This window comes from Molossus molossus, unplaced genomic scaffold (genome assembly GCF_014108415.1).
Source record: "Molossus molossus isolate mMolMol1 unplaced genomic scaffold, mMolMol1.p scaffold_m16_p_5, whole genome shotgun sequence".
NCBI lineage: Eukaryota > Metazoa > Chordata > Mammalia > Chiroptera > Molossidae > Molossus > Molossus molossus.
In genome coordinates, this window is record NW_023425388.1 from 55,715,037 (window position 1) to 55,730,823 (window position 15,787).

At 36.7% G+C, this 15,787-nt stretch overlaps 1 protein-coding gene across 2 annotated transcripts in view; it reads right to left on the bottom strand.

Moving 5' to 3' along the window:
• FGF12 (fibroblast growth factor 12) overlaps window positions 1-15,787 on the bottom strand; it is a 509,997-nt gene that overhangs the window by 12,611 nt on the left and 481,599 nt on the right. For both annotated transcript variants that reach the window (XM_036243114.1, XM_036243113.1), the window contains exon 4: window positions 8,596-8,794. In XM_036243114.1, the coding sequence (XP_036099007.1) occupies window positions 8,596-8,794 (199 nt within the window). The remainder of the gene's footprint in view (window positions 1-8,595; window positions 8,795-15,787) is intronic.

Genomic DNA, 15,787 nt, shown 5'->3' on the forward strand with positions numbered 1-15,787 from the left:
CCTATCTAACCCGTGCCCTCCACTTGCCACTTGTGCATTTGATCCCATCCCCCCACTCAGTGACCCTCTCTCCTACAACACCAATTTTTATTTCCCATCAGTCTATAAATATCTCACAGTAGCATTGGACAAACAACCCCCACTACATAATCACTATGTTTCTCTCCTGCTTGCTCCCCGTTTCTCCACTTCCCTTTCAGAACAGGACTCCTCAAAAGTGTCATTTATATCACTTTCCTCTTTTATTGACCTCCAGTGATAGCTTGAATCCACTTCAATTAGACATATTCCCCACTACCTTCACTGAATCATTCATGTCAAGTCAGTATTGACCTTATGCTGCAACACAATGGCCAATCCTCAGCCAACAGGGTCCAGGGTGCTAGGCGGTGCTTGACGAGGATAACAGCTCCGGTCGTAGTTTTGCCTTTCTGGCTGTATGGACCTGGGCAAGTTATGTAACTTCTCTTAAACTCAGTTTCCTCATGTTTAAAATCAGAATGGTAATTTTAACATGCATGCTCCCAAAGTGTTAGTGACTATCCAATGATACTCTGGTTATGGGAACACGTTGAAAATAACAATAACCCATACAAATCACATATAAAGTAACACCACTTCTACTAATTCTTACTTTTATATTACTGCTGGCTTCTTGTAAAGCACTGAAAATCTGAGAGTTCTGGTAGTCCCGGGGAGAAGTAGGTGTAAGACGTAGAGTGTCTGTAATGGAGAGCTGGAAACCTGTGTGGAGGGCAGCTGTTGCTGCTGAAACTCTGTTTCCAAATGCAGGCAATATGTCTCCAGTTTCTAACAAAGCTCATAAATGGCATTTTATAAAGAAGCCCCATCAAGAAAGAATAAGATGCAACTATTTTTTTTTTTTATTGCTACCAATTTAATGGAATTTCCTTGGCCCTCTGTAATTTTCAAGACATGGAAAGGTCAGATTGCTCTGTTAGTTAATGTACCATTAAAGATATTTAATTGTCTTAATAGCAGATCATAGAAGGGGTGGGCAATTACCATGAAGCAATTTCACACCTTAATTGATGTCACATGGAATCCCTCTGGAACTGCAGGAAAATTTTAAGTGCTGATTCAGAAGCAATGTATTGCCAAAGGAATCTACCAAGTATGCTGTAAATAGTTATAAATTATTAAGAGACATTGTGAACAAAAGATCTATATCTTCATTTAGAAAGAGAGCAGAGCAATAGTTGTGTGTAAAAGGGAAATGCATGTGGGAGAAGGAGGTGTTGGGGAGAGATAGGAGGTAGGAGAGAAAAGATGAAATTCAAAGGCAGTAAATAGCTGCTTTGAAGGAGTTAAAATGGGTTTGGGGAAGAAGGTGTCACAGGCTGGCAGAGACCCCAAACTCAAAAGACAGAGGAGAGGAAGTTACGGCTATTATCTTTTCTCTAATTAAAACAATCAGGGACTAGAGGAACTATTTTGCTCCATCTTTCTGTTTTTGTCCTTCAGTATGGTTGGGTCCAAAAAAAGGATTTAGTTATCTTTCCAGTTAATTGAAATAAAAATATCAAAGTAAATGTGCCATTGGTATCCTCTGAACTGGGGTTTTACTTCGGGACTCCCGCGCTGTTCTGTTCTTTGGTGTCTTACTACACAGTTTTGAAGGGATTATTATTGTCTCTTCCAGTTCAGTTTACATTGTTCCTCACCCCTTATTCAATGTCAGTCCTCAGAGCACCTCTCCAGTACATAACACAATAGCAAAATGTCCAATTTCCAAGGAAAAAGGCACTTTTCATGGACCTAACACATTTTAGAAATCCAACTTTCTTATAACGTCTAATCTTTACATTACCCCTAAGAAACAGATAGAATTTATTATTGACTTTATCTTCAGAGATAACTGAGGTTGAACAAAGTAAGTTCTTTTCTCAAAATTCCTTAGAAATCATTTGCTGCTGTTTTTATCGGAACAGTGAGACCTCTGTTTGTCCACGATTTGTTTCCGTTAGATCGCTCTTTCTCAGTGGTCAATTTCCTAGAACAGCTGGCATTACCGCTACTGACTCCGTATGGTAACTTAACCCAGCACTAAGAGGCACTCATCTTATTGGAGCAGAAAATGTAAAAAGGTAACATTATTTAATATATTTAATTCCATGGTGTCAGAGTCAATTTAACTGTCGTAGATTAGGCGAATTCCAATGTATTGAACACAATAATCTGAATATATTTAATATTAGTTTATGTCTAGATTTAACCCAAGTGAGCCTAGAAACAATACATTCAGTTGAGAACACTGAGGCTCAAACCTGGTTGCCATCAGAATTACTTGAACAGTTTTTTATGTCTGTTGATTCCTAAGTCATAAATAAATAAATCAGAACATTTTAGGGATTTGTCCTGAGACTCTGTAGCATTTACAAATATTCCAGATGGCTCTGATACAGAAGTTTGGGAAGCACTGATGTACTTCATGTTACTGGACGTAAATCAGCTGCCTCATGCGTGCGTGTGTGCGTGTGTGTGTGTGTGTGTGTGTGTGTGCGTTAATCCTGTCTCCCCACTAGAAAATAATCTGGTGGAAAGGGGTATGTCAATGGAGGGGGGAAGAAAAGGAGAGGCATCTGTAATACTTTTAACAATAAAGGTATGTATTTAAAAAAGTGCAGGGTAAATACTCCTTTACTCCAGGTTTAATAACTTCTTTAGCAATGGCTCTCAATTGATACTCATTTTATTTTAGAAACCTATTTTTTTCTCTCCAGGATTATGTTCTGGAAGCTTAAACCTTTGGAAAGTGCACACATTTTTTTCAGGGGGAAGAAACTAGGCCCTGAATAGCTAACGACATACAGGAGCTAAGTAATGAGCTTCGGAAGGAGAAAGGAGGCGAAAAGGGGGAGACTGTGCCTTGTTCTTTGTCAGAGGATTTGACTGCTGTGTCTGAAACTAAAGGGGGAGGTCGCCACTGAGACAGTTTAAATATGGGGAGTAGATTATCTGGCATGAACAATGCTCTAAAAGGGCAACACTGTTGCCTTCAATTCCAGGGGAGGGGACCCATGTAAGTGGAGGTTTCTGTGCAAAGCACATGGTAATGGCTTTAAATATTAAGTCCATCCATCTGTCTGAATAGACAACCCCTCATTAACACCGCCTGTATTCTAAACACAGGATGGAGGGTGAAGCTGTGCAGAGAAAGGGGTTGGTGGAAAATTACTGTACCGTCATGTGATCAGTGCAGGACTGAAAGATCCTCAAACTGGCAGAGCTTAATTTTGAGAATCCTGAAATTCAAAATTATATCACCAGTGAGGCTGAAAAAAAGGCAGAGCTATTTGAAATACAGAAACAGTAACTAAACAAACCTGCCCTGGCTCTCCTCCACAAGAGCCAGTTCCCTTCACAAAGAAAGGAGATTCACTGTCTATAGTACTGGACTCTGTCAGAATCAGTACTGGTGGTGGGCTGATAGGTTTACAAAACTTCCTTCCTAAACTGAAAATAACTGACAGCCTTTCTGGTTAAACAGCAATATGTCTAATTTCTTATGTAGCTGGTTTTTCCTATTTATTTTCTAAAAGTGTCTTCTAGTTATATGCTTTATATTTGGCATATGAAAAAATATTATCAAAAATCCTAGCTATTATGGCTAGAATGTCTTTCATTCTGCCCCCCCTTCAATAAAAGTCACAGACCACTCATCATGGAAACAGCTCATAAAATTGTACTTTATTCATTCAGTAACTCAATAAAGGAAATGTGTTTAGAATATTTTTATATGTAAAGCCTATGCTATGAAGGACTTATATATCCTTCATATATGAAGGAACATGGTTTTACAATAAAGTGCTTATAAAGGCTACCACAGAAGGTCCCTGCCAAAGAACTTCAGGAATCATCTGATCCTAATTCCTCTTCTACAGAGTAGGAAAGGAAGCCTGTTAAAAGTCATCAGAAAAAGTGATGTATTCTTCATTCTTTCTTGCCTACTGTTAACATGGCATCCTCATAACAATCCTATCTTACCATCTACTGATAGGAATTTATACCATCATATACACGCATACTGTCTCAATTGTGTCTGGTTTAAAATCAGCTAACTATTCAAGTTGTATCATGTTGTAACATGTCTGCTTTGCTCTCAGTAACTTTCCTGAGTATTTGCATGTGCATAGCCTTGCTTCAGATTGCAGGGCAGTACAGTATAAGGGTTGGGTACATAGGCATTGACACTAGACTGCAATCCCAGTTTTGTATTTATCCAGCCCATTGTCTTGGACAGGTTAGTTACTTTAAATATTAGTTTCCTCATGTATAAAATAAGGAGAAATAACATTAGGGCTATGGTGAGATTTAACAAGATAATATATTTAACCTGCCCAACAAATGGTAAGTTGATAAATGGTATATAGAAGTAGAAAGACTAGTAATAGTAGTAATAACAGTAGTAGCGAGAGTAGTTTTGGGCTCCTAGCAGGGAGAACAAAGTTCCCCTAAGAATAATGCCCAACAAAACCTCAAGTGTACATATCTCTGATAATAATGATAGCTAGTAAAGATCATTTAGTGATATAAAAATATAACTGCGTGGAGAATCATTGGGTAGTTGTTCATATGTTTTATATTATAAAAATAATATCAAAGTATAGATGAGGCATAAGAGTACGGACCAAGCCCTGGCCAGTTTGGCTGAGCGGTTGGGGCACTGGCCTGCAGACCAGAGAGTCCCAGGTTTGGTTCCTCCTAGGGGCACATACTAAAAAAAAAAAAGAGTACAGACCAATTTCATGTATATCAGGTAAGTTACAATATAAGAGCATGAAGGTCTCCATGAATGTAAAATGGCTTTTATTCCTAAGGAGCAGGTTCACTTGAGATTTTAAAAGGTCTGAGTTCTGGCTCTGCCCCTGACAAGCTGCTTGACTTGTCTCTCTAGATTCTACTTGGTAGAAATGGAATGAAAAATAAAACAGGCAATAAATGAGATATGCAGGTACAATAACTGTACAAAGCAAGCATTTCTAAAGCTGTTACCCAATATTGTTCAAAAAAGTGAACCTTGCTCTCTAAGACAAAAAGCAAAAACATTTCTATGGAATTAAAAGGTCTTTGATCCGAAAACAATTACGTTCTTGTCCTCCTTTTTGGAAGCGATTCTTATCATATTCTGTGCACGTCATACCTAAGGTCCATTCCCATAATCTAGAGAGACAAAGAGCCTTGGAAGTAAATCCAAGTATTAGTAAATCCAATTAAAAATGGACCTTATTTTTTCCCAGGGAAAAAAAAAAAGAAAATCATCCGGAAGCATCGGTAAATGAGAAAAATACAACCAACCAACCAAGCGAAAGCTGTCGGTGAGAACACTGGGGAGTGGGCGCTGTTCGCAGGTGGAGGCGCTGGCAGGCTGGAGCACAGGCCCCCTCGGCCGGATCCCACCTGCCACTCTCCCCAAGTCACTGAACATCTGCTTGTAAGGTAGCCACCCAGGAAGAAAACGATATTCTTAGACTCCCCTGCACCTAAGTGTGGCCACCTGACTGGGTTCGGTCAGTGGGACGGAGGGATCATATGGCAGCTAACGGGACCCTCTTAGCGAACATGGCACAAGCTTTAGCCTCCATCGCCTTCTCTTTCTGTGCCCTCTGATTGGAATGAGGATGCTGGGTGGTCATGGGGATCAGGGCAGATCCAGGGCTACTGTGTGGGGTTGATGCACAGTTGTACAGCAAACTAGGGGGAGGGGCCCAAAGAGCTGGGCACAGCCAGGGTCCCGAACAACGGGGAGGTCACAGTACTGGCCCTGGACAGATGGCATCTAGTTTTGTGTTATATGCAGAAAACCTAATTCAATGTACACACTAGAAACATCTAGTCATCTCTTCCACATTTGTACTGCAACAGAGCAATAAATGTAGAATGAAAGCACCTCTGGGCTAAGGAATATGATCATTGTGTGCATTTCTTTCCCAAAGGTGTATGGACTCAGAAGGAAACCTGACTAGCCAACATGCAGCTATAATTAGGATGGTAGGTTATAGGTGTTCGTTTTTTGTTTGTTTGTTTGTGGGGTATTTTTTTGGTAGGAAGGGGCGTAGGTCAGCATGAAATATAGCAGTCAAAAAAGGAATAAATAAAACACAGATATTTTCCTTTATACTTTCCTGAACTTTGCAAACCTTGTTAATGAGCATATAATACTTGCAAAACAACCCCCCCCCTCCCCAAAAAAAGAGTCAACTTAACTACACAAATAAAGATGCAGAGTTAAAAGAAAAATCAGTCTGGAACATCATTTTTAGAATCAATATATTTGTCCATGGAAAGTATTATCTATTTCTTAGGCTGCCTCTGCAGAACCCTAATAGTAGGCACACTGCTGCCTTTACTCAAGAGGCTCCTGGAGTGTTTTTGTCCTGCTCAGTCCCCATCTCTTATCTCAAACGGTATGACCCAGGCCTAGGCCTGAAGCTACCTTTAAATACAGTCTTTTCCATGATCTCATTCTTTTGGTGGAAGTGATCCCAGCAGCAGTGTAATCTCTCTCTTTTTACATGATACTATTGCTATTAGTAAACATTTTGTATCTTCAAGAATATTATAAAGTTTTCGGGAAAAAGGTAGCTCTTCTTTGTCTTTATACTTACCTATTCATTCATTTGTTCATTCCCATGTTCACTTACTCATTTGATAACTGATTATTTCATATCTCTGTGATATGCCAGATATTGCACAAGATACAAAATGGTATAAGGGAAACAGGAAAAATGAAACACGTTCTGTTCATTCAAAAAGTGAGCTTACCGTGGATAAAAAGAGACAGAGTAGAAAAGAGGTAAATTTAATACAATGCAACCATTTCTAAAGGAGAGAAATGCTTATTTATACTTGAAGAAATTCAGGGAGGCCCTTACAGAAGTACTGGTTCTTAAATTAATTTTTTACAAGAACTATGAGGCATTTCCCAGGCACATAAGAACATAGAAAATGTGGGGAGGGAAGGGCAAAGAAAACTATGTGGCTCATATTCTTGAAAAACTATTGCAGAACGAAAAGTTCAGTTTCGTGTAGTTAAAAGCACAGGACTTGAGGGGAGACTTGAAAGAGACTAGGAGCATTGAACATCACATTTCCCCCATGCTTTAAACATAGTATTGATTTAACCAATGTTTGTTGGCTGATGTCATATGTACTCAGCAACTGGCATTGAGTCCCTATACTGGTTGACCAGACCAGACCTTCTAGATATTTAGGGGACAGCAATGTTACACAATATCATAGTATCATATGTGCGTATATACATATATACATATACATATAAGTGTATATATGTATGTGTATGTATATCTATCTATCTATCATCTATCTATCTATCTATCTATCTATCTATCTATCTATCAATCATCTACCTATAATTGCAGGACATGACATTTGGTTCTATCCAAACTGTCTTTACTTAAAAAAATTCTCTGGGTTCAGAGAACCCATAATATTTAACTAGACTTTTGGTTTACAGGATTAATGTATAAAAAATACCATAATGTTTTAATGGTCCAATAGTTGTGTTGTGGCGGCCTTCTCAATAATAACCCTCTTTTTCTCACTAGCCTAGCTGCTAATGACCATGGGTGAGGTAGATGGGTCTGTGTGGTCCAAATGTTTCCATGGATGTTTTGGACAGGACCAAATATCAAAGACCTTTTGGCATAAACCATATATCTCTGTGACATCTTAGGGCCAAATATCCACTAATCATATATAAGTAAAATATATAATTAATTGTAATGCACTGCTTCAATTTTCACATTTCCTCAGACAAGGAGCCTGAACTAATATTTTAAGTAATTATAATGTGTGATATTTAAAGAAGAATGTTATGTTGGTACATGTCCAGACCATTGCTGTTTTCTGAGCCTATACTTGAAAAAAAAAAAAAAAAAACTGTCTGATTGCAATAAATGTGGTCACTCAAATGATTGTACTTAAGAAAGAAGTTGCAAAACAGTGGGTTTCCTCAGCAGAAAATTATTTATTCCACTACTCAATTTGAAATAAGCCATATATTAAATATCAATTAAATATAATTATCTTAAATAATGAAGGAGGGGACGTTATAAGCTCAATAGAAGATGACATTTAATGCTATAAATAAATAAATAAATATTTATTGATCACAGTATAGCATACTACTTTCTTTCCTCAAAAAATACAAAGAAAAATTAATACATTTTATTGTTAGATGTGTTCACAAAGATGTAGAGATTAGGGTATAAACATATTTCTTAAAGGCTCTTGAAAACTTTAAAGTACTAAAGTAATATTCTTGATTTTTTAACGGTGTAGCCTAAGATATTAAATTATTGTGTTCAAAAAAGAAGGAAATTATATTTCAAAGTGTAACTACCACTGCTTTTCTAATTTCAGGAATTTTTCTAGCTTTCCATATTGAAGCAGTTTTTTTCTAAGTACCAAGTATTTGTAATAAAAGTTTCTTTATTTTTTTTTTATATGAAGAGCTACTATTGTGTTTTCTGAATTTTGGTTCTGATGTGTTGCATTCTAAGGAAACTCTACTGATTAGAGTCTAAAGAAGAAAAGAAGTTCGTTTCATACCTTCAATAGGTTTTGGTACAAAATGTGACGAGGGCTTGGTTTTCTTTACTCTGTTCCCCTTCATAATCTGACCTTCTTTATTGAGTCCCAGAAACCACGCTCGGCCTGATTCTTGCTGACGGTACAATGTGGAAGAATAGATCACGTAGTAGTTTTCAAACACAGATTCCTTAAATTTGCATTCTGGAGTGAAAACATCCTGCAAGGAAAAAAAATAAAGAGATACAAAAGAGGGAAAGCATTTTAAAATGAGTCAGCAATTGCTTAAACGCAATGAACCTGAAATATAGGTCCATTGTTAAGAACAAGTGAAAAGAAGTTGCACATTATTTCTATTAGTCCTTGGCTATAAATATTCATCATGCAAAATTGAAAAACAAGATTTTCTTTCTAAACAGCCTTTATACTACAGGATACAGCTGCTTAGGCTAGTCACTCACTGGGCTAATATCAAGGCTATGCTCACATCCAAACTTGGACCCCAGTATGTTTTGCAAATTTAAGAGACAGGCTATTGTACATTTTAGTAGCCCTTAGCACATAAAATGTATCCCTGGGGATCAAAATCAAACAGAACAACAGCACACACAGGCTCACCAGATGTGTTTCTAGGGTCTATCCTAGATGTACAAAACCCTATTACACAGCCAAGGCTTGTTCCACAAAATCACCAGCATACTATCTCTTTGCTTAATGTCAGTAACTTTCCACTTAATTTCTTACAACACTTTTTTATTTTTTTACTTAGTAATCAAAATCTCAGGCAAAGATACCCAGGAATAAGTAGTAGAAAAAATATTACAACTACACTGCTTGATCTTCAGTGAAACAGAATGAGATTTTAGTTCAAAAAGGAACCTCGTGGTGAACACACAATACAATACACAGATGATGTATTATAGAATTGTACACCTGAAATCTATATAACATTATTAACCAATGTCACCCTGATAATTCAATTTAAAAAGTTTAAAAGATAGAATCTTCAAAATCCTCTACTTCAACTCCATCACGTGACAAGTGAGACAACCAAAATGTTATATGAGTAATTCAGAATTACACCAAAAATAATTAGAGTCAATCCAGAACTCACATTTGTTGCTTCACAATCACTGCCTCTCAAGCTCAGCTTTTCTGCCTGTCTTGTTTAGTGACTTATGATGTGATTGTATAATACATACAATAAATATGTTGGCTATTGTAAACAATACTGAAATGAATGTGGGAGTAAAGATATTTCAATATCCTGATTTCATTTCATTTCATTTGGATATATCCCCAAGTGGGATTGCTAGATCATAAGGTAGTGTTATAAACCAGAAAAGAGAGAAAGTGGTAGATATGTTAAATAATGAATATGTTAACTAGCTTTATTGCAACACATATTTCACAATTTAGTCATATATATAAAATAGTCAAGTCGTACATCTTAAAGATATAAAATTTTTATTTTTAATTATACTTCAATAAAATTGGGAAAAACTGTCATGGGATAGATTCAAGCATAGCTAAAATGAGAAAATAGATAATGCCAAATGTTGACAAGGATGTGGAGCAACTAGACCTCTCATACATAAATGATAGGAGAATAAATTGATAAAACTACTTTGAAAAATGTCTGGCAGTATTTATAAATATAAGTATATTCTATGATCTAACAGTTCTACTCCTGGATTTATACCCAATGAAATCTATCTATTTATAGTCACCCCTTGGTATCTACATGAGATTGCTTCTAGGATGCCCCCCCCACACACACACACACCAAAATCAGCAGATGCCCAAATCTTTTATATAAAATGGCATAATATTCACATATACCTACACAAGTCCTCCTGTATAGTTATGTGATCTCTAGATTAATTATAATACCTAATAGAATGTAAATTGTATGTAAAGAGTTGTTATACTGTATTGTTTAGGGAATAATGACCCTCTCACCAAAAAATTCTGTACATGTTCAGTTCAGATGCAACATGGTAAGCCTAACTACATAGTACATATCACCACAGCATAACTTTTTTCCCCAAGTATGTTTGAGCTAAGGTTGGTTGAATTCATGGATGTGAAACCTACAGAAACAGAAGGCAGACTATATCTACCTGTGTAGCATCTATCTATCTATCTATCTATCTATCTATCTATCTATCTATCTATCATCTGTCTATCTATCTATCTATCATCAATCTATTTACCTTCCAAAGACATGTACAAGAATGGTCATAGCAACACTATTCTTAATAGCCTAAAACTGGAAACAATAATAGGATGGATATGTAATATATTCAGACAATAAGATACTAAAGACCAGTAAGAAAAAAAAAAAACTACAACTATAAACAACAAAAATGAATAATTCTTTCCAACATAACGTGGAGAAAAAGAAGCCAAACAAAGAAAATGACAGCTATATACCGTATCATTCCATTTATATAAAGCTCAAAAACAGTAAAAACTAAATTACTGTGGTGGGACTCAGAATATGGTACCTTTATTCAAGGAGGGTAATTATTGAGATGAAGAATCGAGAGGGCTCTGGGGAGGTTGTTACATGAGTGTGTTCACTTTATGAAAATTCATTGAGCTCTATACTGATTCGCACACATTTTAATGTATGTTATTTGTCAATTAAAAATCCATGGAAGGATAAAAAATGTGGTGAAGATGAAGTAAAATGACAAATATTACTTCCCAAAATAACTGTCCTTCTCTTAAAATCAAGTTTTTCCCACACAATGAGCTATTTGATGCATGGTCATTTTATACCAGTAATAATCATTCACTAACAAGTTACAGGCAAATTTTAAGGTGAGAATATAACAAATTTGGATCTCATTATACTTATTAAAGAAAAAGATATTTTTCATTCTCTCTCCAATTCATTCTTTATACTTCTCATTAATTTTTTTCCAATTACAATTGGCAGTCAATATTATATTAGTTTCAGGTTCTACTCATTTTCTTATTGTAGGTGATTATATATATAATTCATACACTTACATGTTTTATTTACAAATAGTGATTGTAAAACTGTTTAAACTAAAACTAATCACTTTAATAATAACGTCAAGACATAAAAAGAACAGAATAAAAAAGGGAATTTCCAACAACACATGGAGAAATGCACAATAAATTGTTTCTGGAAAATCATTTGGCTTCTCCAAATTTCAGGTTTATTTTCCAAATTGTCAACCTGATCTTTGGCAAATCAGTTAACCTCTTTGAACCTCAATTTCCTCCACTATAAATTGAAGACACGTTTAAAGATTACATTATACAACATACGTGCAAGTTGTTTAATAGCCATAAAAACCCACACCATTATTTGACATTTCTATTACAGAAAGTACTTTTACATCATAACTCTAAAAATTTCTACATTTTAGAGTGACACCTGCTTGGAATACATGTTTGATAAGTAAAGAATATTATGTCATTCACTCACAACCACTTTTGCTCCTCCTGGCTTTATCTGCAAAATGTATGTTTTTCAACTCCAGTAGAAGTACGTGACTTGTTTAATCCTCTATAGTTAATATAATTAAATTGTCCCATAATTATGATTTGTCTTCATCTTATTCTTTGCAGATCCCCATTCCCTGCTCACTGCTCTGGCTGTGATAGTCCAGGGGATGAATGTGAAATGAATGAATGAACGAACACTCATTGCACTGCAGCTATCTCCTTGCTGTTTCTCAAAACAACAAGCATAACCCATTCAAGTCCTGCACAACTGATAACCTCTGTTCTTGAAAACCTCTTCGATAACATATGAACACAGCTTGATCTCTCATTTCATTAAGGTCACTGCTCAAATGTGACTCACAGACTTCCGCTGACTACCTTATATAATTTAGCACTTCCTCCAGCTGCTTTCCAACCCTTTGCTTTTTCCTACATAACACTACCTGACATTATATTAAATATGAATCTATTTAAGTTTCTTGATGATAACCACCATTATTGTTATATTCCCCTCATATTTTCAACAATTCTTGCAATTAAAAAAAAATCTACTTCAACAAAACCGGTGAAAAGACATCATGAGCCTGGATTTTTATTCTTGCATATCTCTAATTTGTGTTCAAGTTTGGAAGATCATTTTCCTTTTTAGGTTCCATGTTCCCCTGAATGTAAAAGAGAAGTGTTGAACTAGGCAATAACAAATGTCCCTTTTGACTTAAATCTTTTGTATCTTTACATTCATATAAAATAAATAATTTCTTGAAATTAAAGAGCCAATATAAAAAAATATTATTTCAAAATTAGTGCTTACATGCCAAAAGATGGTGATAATATATTAAGAAAACAAAATACAAAATGTAAATGAAAATATAATCAGGGAAAATAACTTTACTATTATAGAATTAATTATAACTAATGATTCTCTCTAATATTAAAATCACAGATTTTTCAAACATGTTAGATACAAAGGATTCTCTTGTTTTGCTCTTTTTCCTTTCCAATTAGAACCCAAAATCTAAACAATTTTCAATGTACAAAAGCATCTTCCCTGTCTGCTGTGCAAGCTTGTTTATTGGGTAGTATATAAGAAAAAAAAAAGAAATAAGTTTGAAAATTCTTAATAAAAATTTATGTCCAACAACCCCAGAGATAGACAGTTCCTTTGATTAATAACCTTTGAATATCTCACTGTGAAGTTTCTGTTTTCTAACTTCATTAATGGCTGTTAGATGCAAAGAACTTGTACATTTTTGGTATATTAGCAGTTGTTTGTCAAGTGTATGGTTAGACATAATGACATTAAGTCAAGCAAGAGAACTAGTGTTTTCTATCTTTTATTTTTATCTTCAGCAGAGGATACTTTTGCATTTATCTTCAGATAGAGTGGGAGGGAGAGAGGGAAGAAGAGAGAGAGAGAGAAACATCAACGTGAGAGAGACACATTGACTGGTTGCCAACCACACAACCCCAGCTGGGGCCGGGGACAAACCGCAACTGAGGCACGTGCCCTTAGTGGGAACCGACCCAGACTCTCTGGTTGTGGGCCAGTGCTCTAACCGCTGAGCCAAACTGGCCAGGGCTTGTGTTTTCTATCTTGATGAGGCAAAGAAAATGCTAAAATACATTATCTCAAATGGAGCTTTAAAAAAATAGAACAAGTCTAATTTTATAATTAAAAAAATACTTTGCAGATACAGAAATCTTCATATAGTTTTAAGATAATTTTTACTGGAAAACTACTGAGCTGTAAATTGTGATTAATGATACCATCACTACAAGGTTGTGATTATTAAACAAGACAATAAAGCACCCAACCAGTGTGGCTCGGTGGTTGAACGTCGACCCATGCACCAAGAGGTCACTGGTTTGATTACCAGTCAGGGCACATGCCCAGGTTGTGGGCCTGATCCCCTGTGGGGGGCATGCAGGAGGCAGCCAATCGATGTTCTCTCTCATGGATGTTTCTCTCTCTCTCTCTCCCTCTCCCTTCTTTTCTCTCTAAAATCAATAAAACGAAATTATTTAAACAAGACAATAAAGGTGTGCTTAATACGGTATATGGAATATTATTCACTTTCTTTACTTTTAGTTATAATTTTCAGGTGATATCTGATATGAAAAAAAGTTATGGTTGAGAAAAGTTACATTACTTGTGGAATCCAAATAATGTATCCTGAGTTTCTTTTCCCTACAAAAGGTTAATCAAGGCTACTTTGCTTAAGGTTAATTTGGTCATCTATGTAGAGAGCACACAAATAAATCTGACCGATTCTCTTTTTCTGGTAGAGGATGGTTTTGACACCACTTTAAAAAGACAATGAATTCCTGGCCGGTTTAGCTCAGTGGTCCAAGAGACTCGGGTTCAGTTCCCGCTAGGGGCATGTACCTTGGATGCAGTTTGTCCCCGGCCCTGGTTGGGTCATGTGGGTGGCAACCACTCGATGTGTCTCTCTCATATCGATGTTTCTCTCTCTCTCCCACTCTGTCTGAACAAAATATGGAAAAATGTCCTCAGGTGAGGATAAAAAATAAAAAATAAAATAAAAAGACAATGAAGACATTGAAGTTGTTAAGGATTTTACTTTCAGTCATAAGTTCGAATGGAGACTGCACCCAAAAAATCAAGAAAAGGCTGGACTCAGAAGGGCAGCAATGAGAAAATGAGGAAGAATCAACAAGAGCAAAGATGTGTCACTAAAGACCAAGGCTGGGACCATCCATACCCTCGTATTCCAAATTATTATGTGCAGATATAAAAGTTGGACAGCGAAGAAGGCTAATAGGAAAACAAAGTGATTCATTTAAAACATCTTTTGTAGGAGGAGAGCTCGACAGATACCCTGCACTTCCAGAAAGACAATCAAGTGAGCCCTGGAGCAAATGAAGCCTGAAACATCACTGCAGGCAAAAACGACAAACCAAATCCTGTCTTTGGGCACGCCGTGAGAAGGCAAGGTTCTTTGGAAAAAGATAATGCTGGGAAAAACAGAAGGCAGCAAGAAAAGGGGAAGACCAAATATGAGATGGATTGATTCCATAGAAGAAGTCCTGGGCATGAGTCTACAGGAGCTGAGGAGCGCTGTTGAGAACAGGAAATTGTGGACAACACTCCATCCTAGGAGTAGGAGCAAACTCAGTGGCACTAACGCACACACACGTTTTTGACATGAGCCTGAGATAGGTAATGTGATGTTCAGGTTCTCATCACCTCCTAATAAGGCACCATACCACACAGCCATTTGGCTTAGCCTCTACCAGAAGCCTGCAAGTACAGAAGTGAGATGGGAGTGGAAAGCAGTGGGTGAGGGGATAGATCATATTACAATTCACTGTTATCAAAATTATTTCCAAGAGTCTGAATGTCCTGGAGACAGAGAGCAGTTACTGGGAGAACAGTGCAATTCTCCATTAAACACATTATTGGTTCTTATGAAGTGAGCATGTACACAGTATTTCACCAAATGCCTCACTCTGACTGAGCTTGAAAACCAAGGCAACTGCACTGAGTACACCCCCTCTCCCACCCCTGTGCACGCTCACGAAAGAGGACGTGGGCTTCTGTTGCCAGGCTGTCTGTCTTCCTTTCTGGGGATAAGAATGAAAGTTGGGGATGTGTTCAAATTCCCATATTTCTTTTTTTTTTTTCTTTTGTTGAATCTTTGTTGTTGAAAGCATTACAGATGTCCCTCCTTTTTTCCCCATTGATACCCTCCTCCCTGCTCCTGCC